The sequence below is a fragment of the Electrophorus electricus genome, chromosome 19 (assembly GCF_041902795.1).
Source record: "Electrophorus electricus isolate QZ-2024a chromosome 19, ASM4190279v1, whole genome shotgun sequence".
NCBI lineage: Eukaryota > Metazoa > Chordata > Actinopteri > Gymnotiformes > Gymnotidae > Electrophorus > Electrophorus electricus.
In genome coordinates this window covers 4,847,501-4,859,211 of record NC_137515.1, presented here as the reverse complement: position 1 = coordinate 4,859,211, position 11,711 = coordinate 4,847,501, and the positions used below count along the sequence as shown (strand labels likewise).

At 41.2% G+C, this 11,711-nt stretch overlaps 1 protein-coding gene across 9 annotated transcripts in view; it reads right to left on the bottom strand.

The window, feature by feature from the left end:
- Positions 1-7,241: 7,241 nt before the first annotated feature.
- Positions 7,242-11,711, bottom strand: part of LOC113590510 (protocadherin alpha-C2-like) — a 60,157-nt gene continuing 55,687 nt past the window's right edge. For all 9 annotated transcript variants that reach the window (XM_081702160.1, XM_081702167.1, XM_081702161.1 and 6 more), the window contains exons 3-4: positions 11,417-11,505; positions 7,242-7,648 (exon numbers count right to left, since the gene is read on the bottom strand). In XM_081702160.1, coding sequence (XP_081558286.1) covers positions 7,338-7,648; positions 11,417-11,505 — 400 coding nt within the window. In that variant the 3' untranslated portion in view covers positions 7,242-7,337. The remainder of the gene's footprint in view (positions 7,649-11,416; positions 11,506-11,711) is intronic.

Genomic DNA, 11,711 nt, shown 5'->3' with positions numbered 1-11,711 from the left:
AAATGTGCTAAAATACAAATAAAAGAAACGTCAAAAACGCAAAGACTCACTTACAAGTGCTAAAGCGTTGCTTTTAATATGTAAAATAACTTAACCTCCTTTTTTGTTGTTAAATATTTTACAATAATGAACCTGTAGGCGTGAGAGGACATTTACAGTACCACGGACAGCGCTGCCGGGCCATTATTCGCAAATTAAACATCTCCAGTCCATAACGGGATAAAACTGGAAACCGCAAGCGAAAATAATAAAATCTTAATTTTAATTACCCATATCAATTTAAATATGTTACTAATATAATTTCTTATAAATATTTTTAAAACACGGTTTATATTATAGTTATACAAAAATCACAAAACAATTACAATAGTTATTTGTGATGAACGCATCCAATGCTACGACTCACCTAGTTTCCAGTGTCATAGCTAAAAGTGAGGACTAAATGAAGAGATAGATGCTGTTAATAAGACCGTCAGCGAAAACTGTTCACCAATGTTTGGTGTACAAAACATCAGTAAGCTGCTGGAAAGGTCCTCTAGGAATGGATTTGGCACTTCCCATGACTAGAAGTGACTTGAACGACATCAGACAGATCCAATGACCTACCTAACCCACCGGGTTTACACGCATCCACAGGGACGCTCATTACTTCTACAGAAGCTCTTTATTACTATAGTTGTTTGTATCACTACTTCAGAGTGACTTACAATGTTTTGTTATTTTTATTTGCACCACAATGATTATCACTATGGCAAGTCTAAAGCAGGAGTATTGAAATCACAGTCTTCCAGGTTCTAGGCATTTTCCATCCTCCCTTTACTTGGCTTCCAGGTCTATTGACAAAATGGCCAGTCAGTCCACCAGTCATTTCAACATCCAGGACCAGAAATTGGATACAAGGTCCATAGATGCGCTGATCTTAAAACAACAACAACAACAACAACAACAACAACAACAACAACAACAACAACAACAACAATAATAATAATAATAATAATAATAATAATAATAATGCTCCTCCAGAAACAGTATAAAAAAGTCAAAATAACAGTAACACAAGTCCAATGTATATGGAAGAAAAAACAACAACTGAATTTTAGTTCCTTTCATTGTTTTCATGTAATCTCTGAGCTGTAAAAGTCACGGTAGATCGGTCCCCTACCGGGAGGGACACGATCCCTCCAGACACAGACCATGCCACTTTCCCCTGCTCGCAATCGCCTGTCTTCTGAGACACCTGCTGCTCATTAACACGGCACACCATTTATACTCCTACAGGTTCTTCGGCACAGCGCTGCGCATTAGCGGACAGAACCACGATCGCCTGTTGGTGTAACGCTGCTCCGATCCTGGCGACTACCTAGACTCGTCGTTGCTACTTTCAAGATAATGGAAAATAAACAACATATTAGTTCAACTTCGCCTCTCGCCGCTCCATGTCGCCCTAGTCACAGTAAACATGTTGTTTAGGACCCCTGAGAAGGTCCTACAGTAACATAAAGTAATAAAGCTAGAGACTAATGTAGGAAAAAAAAAAAAGTTAATTTATTTAGCTAATAACAAGGACAAACAGGCAGGATGAATGTTATGACTGATAAAATTTAATGAGTTTTCAAACAGATGATTTTATGCAGATTCTTGCTCCTGTAGCTCCCCTGGTCGAGTAAATGGATCTAAGTGCCTATAACGCCATCATCGGTTTGTTTTCCAAGGTGCACAATACTGTCATACTGATAAATGTATGCAAGATGTTCTGGATAAGACTGTCTGCCAAGTTTTTAAAATGTACATGTACAGTTCAGGCACTAACATCAACCTCACTTTTATGAGCGAGTTATAGTTTTGCATGTCATTTAGGTAGGAACACAGACAAGCATGCCTGGGCATTAAAAATGTGTTGCTATTAGGTTTTAAGTGAAAATCTATTAGAAAATGATGGCATTGCATTACATGTTTAACATTATGTTTAATAACCTAATGAACTTCATATGTAGCTATAACATCTGGTGGAACAATACAAATCTACAGTGAAAAAAAAAGGCTGTACTAATTAATTCTACCTGCTGGTATGAGTTACTCAGCAAAGGCTAGATGTTGGAACCAAATCCAGGGGAGGATTTTTAGTTCCTGAACCAAGCTATCTACCCTCTGGCTGAAGCACATTTGTAGATCAACCCACATGCATCACTGATTAAGTGCAACAGTGAACGTTTAACTCTTTTGAGATTGTCACAGTCACTGTCTAATGCACAATTGACCAATGCAAAAGTTGTTTTCCTATATAATGTTGAATGACATTGTACAGTCTTAAGTTAGATCTCTACACCAAACTCCACCTACACACAGCAAGTACACACAACATAAAATCTAAGGATACATAAATAAATGTGATTTTATCATTAACCATAACAATGTTTCTGTTGTAATGACCATATATGTGTGCAACAGCCCTGCCAGTGGGTGCATTGTTTCTTATGCCTGTTAGTTTAAATGACAGCTGTGCAGTGTTATTCCACTGATGGAATGTTTTATGAGATCAAATGAGTTGGCCTATAATTTCATGGTTTCACCTGACAATTATGAGGATGCCCTTAAATACTAATGGTAATATGTAGACATTCTAATTAAACAATTTTATAACTACACCTGCAGGGCAGGCATGAAAACTTTTATTTTTGTATATTTATGCAGGTCAACCTTAAATATTCTATTCTATTAAATATGCTATTTTGTAGATTTTGTCCCAGAACAGAATCTAGGTTCTACTCTGTTCCTTTATATGCTTTTCCTGTACTTAGAGAAAACATCCCTAAATTAGAGTTTGTTCTTTGTCTGACCTGGCCCTTGGGGACAAGGATAAACACAGTCACAATGTTGTTCTTAGACCCAAGCCATGCATCCCTCTGCTCAGGCCAAGTATGTCACAGCACCTGTTCAACTGTTGTTCCACATCTTCCCCAGTACACTGACCTCATAATGTCTGTACTCCAACTGTGTAGTGCTGAGTGTGACCTTATGGTGTTTTTTTGTTTTTTTTTTAAATCCTTTCCCCATCTCTGACACCCACCATCACCACATGTCCACTGACAGGGCAGATTAGTTATGTACCATATGTAGGTTGGTTTGCAATGGATTTGCTAATAAAGCATTTTTCACCAATGTTGTGGTTTCTTTTTTGTTTATAAATAAGGAACTTAAATACATCCTAATCAGGAACTGCATCTGTTTTCATAGAGGGACACCAGGGACAATTTTCGGTTACTTATGAAAGAAACTTTATTTGTGATTTATAAACAAAACACATTACCAGATTTCAGAAAGTAATATAAAAAGGAAAAAAGAAAGAAAAAAAGCACTATTTCACCATTACACTGATGAGCAGGTGTACAAAAAAGTTGTTCAACAGATTTGCACTGTCAAAGTCAAGAGTATGTGCCCCCTTGGCACCAAATGACTTTAATAGACATTCACTACACATGAGCAGAGTATACAGCCACCTTTTTATTTTTTATCTTTTTATCATTTTGTTATTTTTATTATGATTTTTGTACTTTTTCATGGAAAAGAAGGGATATATCGTATGAACTGGTTTCACATAATGATTTGTTCATGATTGTTTGTTCTAACACAAAACAAAGGATTGACCATATTAGCTGATTTTATATATATATATATATATATATATATATATATATATATATATATATATATATATACATATATATATATATACACACACACACACACACACACACACACATTTATATTTTGTGTGTGTGTGTGTGTGTGTGTGTGTGTGTGTGTGTGCGTGCACACTATATGGACAAAAGTATTGGGACACACCTCAAACATTGAAATCAGGTGTTTCCCATTGCCACAAGCAAATAATATCAAGCACCTAGCTGGAGTGCTGTCTGCTATAAGTGGATGCCACCATTACAACAAGCCGGTTCATTAAATTCCTTTCCTCCTAGATATTCCAACAACAACTGTGAGTGATATTATGGAAACGTCAGCCAACTCAGCCATTAAGTAGCAGATCACATAAAGTAACAGATCTTGGTCACAGAGTGCTAAGGCGCATAGTGCGTAAAAGTTGTCAACGCTCTGCTGACTAAGTAACTACAGAGTTCCAAACCTCCTCTGGTATTAACATCCGCACAAAAACTGGCATGGGTTTCCATGGCTGAGCAGCTGCATGCAAGCCTTACATCACCAAGCACAATGGCAAGTGTCAGATGGAGTGATGTAAAGCACGCCGCCACTGGACTCTGCAGCAGAGGAAAAGTGTTCTGTGGATTGACGAATCGCGCTTCTCTATCTGGCAGTCTGATGGACAAGTCTAGGACTGGCGAATGCCAGGATAATGTTACCTGTCTGACTGCACTGTGTCAACTGTAAAATTTGGTGTAGGAGGGACAATGCTGTTTTTTAGGGGTTGGCCTGGGCTCCTTAGTTCCAGTGAATGGAAATCTTAATGCTTCAGCATACCAAGACATTTTGTGCAATTGCATGCTTCCATTTTTGGGGAGAACAGTTTGGGGAAGACCCTTTTCTGTTCCAGCATCACTGTGCCTGAGTGCACAAAGCAAGGTCCATAAAGGCATGGTTGGGTGAGTCTGGTGTGGAAGAACTTAACTGGCCCACACAGAGCCCTGATCTCAACCCCAATGAAAACCATTGGGATGAACAAGAACGGAGACTGTGAGCCAGGCTCTCACGTCCATCATCAGTGTCTAACCTCACAAATGCTCTTCTGGATGACTGGGCAAAAATGCCCACAGACACAGACTCCAAAATCTTGTAGAAGGCCTTGTAGAAGAAGAAGAGTGGAAGCTTTTATAACTTCAAAGTGGGCACCGACTCCATATTAATGCCTATGGATTTAGAATGAGATGTTATAAAATCTCCTGTATGTTTCCCAATATTTTTGTCCATATATTGTATGTACACACAGACACACACACACACACACACACACACACAGACACAGAGACACACACACATGTGTGTGTGTGTGTGTCTGTGTGTCTGTGTGTGTCTGTGTGTGTGTGTTATTTAAGAGATTCAAAGCATAACGCTACATTATTACATATATCTAGAATGTTGATGTTAATGCCATTGGCATTGGGCTGCAGTGGTTTTTTTTCCCTATGCCTTTGTGTGTGTATATATGTCTGTAATTTGCCAATTAGAAATATGTTTATGTATTTCAATAGAGACAATACGTGTCTCTAATTCTGAGAGAAATGGTTGAAAATAATTATGAAAACATCTCTATCTATCTATATATATATATCTATATATTTATATAGAGTTTTTGTTTCATCTGCGTTTTACATGCAAACGGCCACTTAGTGATCTGACAGCACTAAACCACACCTGAAGGAGGCTGGGTGAATATGTGTGAATGGGTGTAAATGTGTTTGTGTGTGTGTGTATGCGTACGCGCGTGCTTCCATTTATGTGTGTGCGTGTGTGTGTGTGCGTGTGTGTGTATTTGTGTGTGTGTGTGTGTGTGTGTGTGTGTGTGTGTGTGTTTCAATGCAGTCTTATAGCAGCGCTAACATTTCTTTCATACCTTATTCAACAGCCCAACATTCAGTAAGAAGGAAAGGAATGAAAAGGCAGAGCAAAGGGGAAAAAAAAAAAAAACACGTAACACACATAGGCCTCTCATCTGAATAAACAGCTGTCCTCATTCAGTACCCACCTCCACAACTCAGCTCAGCTGCATTTGTCAGTGTACCCAATCTAACAAACGCTGCACCAGGTCCTAAGCTCCCGGCAGGCTTCCTTCACTCCCCTGTAACTGGTCTTATGTGCCCCTCCACATCAGCACTTTTGACACACCAAACCACATAAACCAAAACTATATACAACTCTTTGTCTCCATTAAAGAGTAAGTCTGTAAGTCTCTGTTGTCCAGAACCGGTTACTAAGCTGTTAGACCGTTTGCTTGTTGATGGAAGGCATGATGCATGTACTTATGTTCCCTGTTGAGAAGAGCTGGGAGTTCCAGTAACAGTGCTCAGGCTCAGTTCAAGTGAGGCGTTTTTCGGGTGAGCCGGCATGTTTTCATCTCAACTTAGGGCCTGTTATTCAATCTGTCCTGCCATAGTATACAATATAGCCACTAGGGGGCAGCTTTGATTGTGGTGCCTTGCACAGGGCTATGGGAGGGAGGAGTACAGAGGAAGGACGTGCCAATGTGACAAGCACTGAAAGGCAAAGAGCTTGCAGGAAAGGGAGAGAGGCTTGAGAACAACTATCAAACAGTTATGACAGAGGTGAAGGGAACAGGCTTGATTTGATATGAAGCAACAAGCAACATTCCTGCCTATATTACAGATGCCAGAAGGCTGGAGCACCTCATTGCTCTGCTGAAAATAATGTGGTCTAGCTGTACAATATATGGACAGATCATGTGTGTGTGTGTGTGTGTGTGTGTGTGTGTGTGTCCATCTCAGCACTACCGGAGTGTATTGGGCATTTTCTGGAAGAATCATACAGAACAGCTTTGTGTGTTTAGATCTGTGTGTGTCATTATGTTTAAATGAATCTGTATGCTTTAACGCTGGTTTTGGACTATAATGCAAAGTATTCCTGTCTGTGTGTAGTTTAGTGTGCCACTCCAGGACAGCAGGGGGCTCTGTGAGCACAAGCAAAGCAAGTTTATAACATACTGCTACAGTTCTACCCCTGAAGTGGTATAATTTGACCAGCATTACTCTCACACAGAGATAATTCTGACCAGGTCTTCATATTTTACACAGACACCTTTTGTGTCTATTTTAAATACAAATTTAAATGTATAGAATTTTGAACAACATACCTTCATACCATTTTTTTTTCTTCTTTTAAAGTCCTGTTTGTAAAGAAGGCATGATAGTTTGAGGAACAACAGGCTCCCCTCGTGTATTTTAGACATTGCGGTTGATGAAGGGAGTGGGTTCAGGGTTTATTCTTGGACATTGTAGGTTGCCAATTGCCATCCTTTCTTATAGGTTTGGATTTCTACAAGCATCGTAGACACTAGTGGACTAAGATTCTGCTGCATATGATATATAAGTAATGAGAGAGCCAATTTGTTCCCCCCTGGGAACTGTCCTAGTATAATTGCAGGAATTAATTTGTGGTTCAGTGCAGAGAGAAGGGTCTCTTCTGATCAGGTCTGGGCAAAGCTGGCAACTCAATCTTTCCACAGCAAGAGCCAGACTTAAAAGGCTCAACTCTCTATATTCTTGTTTTTCTTTTTTTCTTTTTTTTTTCTCATTCCGTGAGTTTCAGTTACCAGCTAGAGTGGTCAGCTCGTTGAGGAAATGGCCCGTTCTGCTCTACTCCTCCCCTTCGTCTTTTCCCTTGTCTTTCTTCTCTTTCTTCTCCTTCTTTTTCTTCTTCTTCTTCTTGGCCTCCTCCTTCTTGCCAAAGGTGATGAAGTCGCCCTTGTCGTCCACGGCCCCCGGGTCCTGGCGGATGGATATGATGGCAGGGGAGCCTGGGATGATGAAGGCTTCAGGGGGGATCTCACCTGGCTTCAGGGCCTGCGGAGGGCCATAGCCAGGGCCGGCACCATAACGGAAGCTCCAGCTGTTGCTGTTGATCCCGGCTCCTACTGGGGGGGAGAGTTGTCCCTCAGCCTCCCCATCTGTGTGTGAGAGAGAGATAGTAGCTCACACATCATAGAAAATCACAGTCACCAACATTATTTCAAGTCAGCACGGCACAGACACAGAAATATTTGGTATTGGAGTGCAGATTATAAGAGGGGCTCCCAAGTGACTACCCATGGGATAGGAATTGCATCTGACAGAAGGGATGCTGAGAACACATGAGATAATAGTGGAGAGGGAATCTGCATGCGAGGTTTGACAAAAAGCGCTTCAGTTGGAATTAGTGTCAGATTTGTTGTAGCTAACACTAATGTTAACATACAAAAAAAAACAAAACAGCAGAGCAGCAGGAGAAACCACTTTTATGCAGTCTTGATGATTAAGGGTGCGTATACTTGCAGAGAGGGCAGCCCTGAGCTTTAAGGAAGATAGAAAAAAGAGAGACAGAAATAGACTCTGCTGTATACCGAGTTACTCTGTGCTTTCTACTTTCTGCATTTCTACATTTTATTGAAATAAAACTGTGGCCCTGAACGGAGATTTTAGTTTTTTCCTCTAGGTGCATCCTGATAGCACTACATATAGCCTATTTCAATAAAAACATGGTTTAGCAAGGATTATAGATTATAATATCCCCCTCTAAGATCCAGCTCTAAATCTTGGTAGTGTTTCTTCAGAAAGAAGCTGGATGAACCTGCTCCTCTCCCATGTTCCTGACAAGGAATTCACTCCCCCTTCACTTCCTCACTGCACATTATGGCAAGGGTATCTGTGTGTATGCTGGTGCGCGAGTGTGAGAGTGTGTGTGGGTAGGTATCTGTGTGTGGGTGTGTGTGTACACACATTTTTGTGCCTGTATGTGGATGTACGTTTGTGTATGCAGAGTTGCATGTCAAAACAAGTCATCTAAACGGACTTTGTGTTTTCCTCATGACAGCAGCTAAATGGGCCTACAGACTACAGTTTTCTAACTGCACAAATACTGATTGCATGCAATGATCTGCAATGGTTTCCCTCAGCATTTATTCACTCAAGTCCAAACTCACTGATTATGTGTATAATAAAACTCTAAGTTTAAATACACATCAATCTACAACTTTCCAAAGTGAAGCTGGGAGCTCTCTGGAGTTCAGGTGCAAAACACTTCCAGCAGATGCAGAGAACATTGTTCAGAATGTCCCTGTGCCATATTTAGGACGTGCACGTAGGCCGATCACATCACCTGCACCGGCTTCCGGCACTCTTGTCTGCACATCTCCTTACACTGACGCACTTCCACGGCTGCCTGGGCCTCTTCCTACAGCTCCCTATAACAAGCTTACCATCCCACCCAGATGTTTGAGTGCTTTTTTTAATGAATGCCCCACTTTTGCTTTCAGATGCCCTACATTTCTTTTCTGCTTCCATCACTCTCCATGTGTTGCTGGGTGACCAAGTCTGTTGGAACAGCTGTCAACATGAGGAGAATGGCATTTATTTTTCGAGTGTGTATCCAGCACAGCAAACATTCATGGTCCTATATTTACGTGCACACACACTTTGTCTGATTTCTGTCTTTCGCTTATTGCACCCTTTTCCTCATCCCCTTGCATTTGTTTGCTTTCTTCCTATTGCCTTTGATCCATCTCTTTCCCCCTTCCACTACCTTGCGCACATGTTCTCTCTGAGTATGAATGGTTGCTGGGGAAACTGCCTCCCCTGTCCTCCCTTGCCCACTCCCCGCTGCCGCAGCAGTCTCTTAGAGTTGTTGCCTGGCAACAAGTTACACAGTGTTTCCTAGCAACAGGACCACCGCAGGGGCCTGCCATTCCTCTGAATCTCCAACTGCCCTCATCCCCTTTTCACATTCTCTCCATCCTTCATATATGTCTCACTAGAGCAGCCTCATCTTTCCATCTTTTCACTTCCAATATATTTCCTCACTTTCTATGCCATGTTTCATTTATCCCTGCTCTAGTCTGTCCTCAGAGATCTTAGCTGTACCCAAATATTGAACTGAATACATTACCATGCATTGTACTCAGCTCATTGTACTCAGCAGTGCTTACACAACACATCTGCACCAAATCATTGCCAGCCTGCCGATATCCAGCAAACCACAGAGATGGAAGTTTTCAATTTGCTCCAAAATTCTCTGTAACCAATATGAAAAGAAAAAAAAAAAAACCCTGATTCATTTTGGCTCCTGTCCCTGTCTTTCTACTTCACTCCTCCTCCTATCAATGCAGCCCAGTGGTGCTCTATCAGAGTGTCGATATCTGAGTCATCCACCACCCACAAGGCCCCTGGCTCTGGACTAATCCCTCTAACAGGACATCAGATCGATGCCTTTCTGTCTGGCCTCATCTGTTAACAGCACTGAATATTAACCAGTGCTCCCACTCTGCCAACCCCAACTTCACATCACCACATTTATGTCCTACAGAACAAAAACAACCTGCTATGCTTCCATCACCGCGCCAAATCCCCACCAATCCCAACAGTAATTAAAATATCTGTATAATTTGTAACAAGCTCGTTAAATGGCTTGAATAGAATGGCAAGCTGCAAATCTCATGAAAGTAGGTGACTGCAGATCAGATTCTGCTGTATAAATGGACAAGATAATCAAACATGAGGTGAAGGCATGGCTTCCAAAAAAAAAAACAGATAAAAGGGAGAAGGGCAAGGAGAAGGCCCTGCACCCTGACCTGTAGGTCAAAGGCCTACGGAACAAGTCATTAAATATGGTTAAATATGACCCACGCAAGTTCACTGGCAGCCACTGAAAAAAATGCAGGACTTAAGAGAGACAATGTACATCCGAAGGAAAGCTTAAATTCATCCAGATGAGGTCTGGCTAAATAAGTAAAGCAGTCTCAGGAACTTGGAAACAACTGCATATTTCATCGTCTCCCAAAATAAACCTTCTTAAAACATGGTGTCAGCTAATGATAAGGCCCTTATGCAGGCTAATTATGTGCTTTTAGCTGTAGAGACTGGGACAAAATAGCACACTGATAAACACAATGCTGTGTTACAGAGGAAATCTTGTGACAGGCTTTACTGTTAGCTGGAATACGGGGTCTGCATGTCTGTGGTTAAAAGACAAACAGTGTATGAGTGTGACTACTGAGAGTTAGTGTGACCATTGAGTATGAGTGTGACCACTGACTTTGAGTGTGAGTGTGACTGTTGAGTGTGACCACTGAGTATGAGTTGAATATGAGTTTGGCCATTGAGTGTGAATGTGAATGTGAATGTGATCATTCAGTGTCAGTGTTTTTGAGTGTTAGTGTGACAGAATGTGTGGCCACTATGTGAGTGCGACCGCTCATTGAGTGTGAGTGTGAATATTGAGTGACTGTGAGTGTCAGCACAGTGTGAGTGTAACTATTAAGTGAGTGTGATTGTTGAGTGTAAGTGTGAGAGTGACTGTTGAGTGTGTGTATGACCGTTGAATGCGAGTGTGACCACTGAGTGTGAGGATAAGTACAAGTGGGACCACTGAGTGTCTGATTGTGATTAAGTGTCAGTGTGGATGTGAGACTGAGTTCCTTTACATCCCTATCAGCTGATGCCCCTGGACATTCAGGCACCAGGGCCTGGAAAAAAGCCAGTCAAAATCTAGCATCTCAAATAGCGTGGTCTCAAATCTAGCATGGTTTCAAACCTATTCCATCGAAGTCTGTAATACAGTCTGACAATATCTTATCCTGTTTGCTTTGTTTATGTACAGGAAAGTGTGTTGGGTAATGCGCTGGTTTGCTTTGATTTCGCTCTGAGGTTTGCATATAAGCCTATGAGAGGAGATGAGGGCTCACCTGCGGCGCTGGAGACGGTGGGCCAGTTCTGCACCAGCACGCCCTGGGCCCCCTGCATCACAGCTGAGGCTTCCTCCATATGAACAGAGCTGCAACATGGAAACAATATCACATAAATGAACATTATATAGCAGCTACTCCTGACTCAACAAAACACAAGATCATGAGTTAACATATAAAGAAATCTGAAGGTTGGACCTGAAAGTTTTTTAGAATATTAACAACAAAGAGAGAAAATGAAGCAGACCCCATGAAATGTCAAATTGGTTCCTAGATTTCAAATTTAATGGAAATT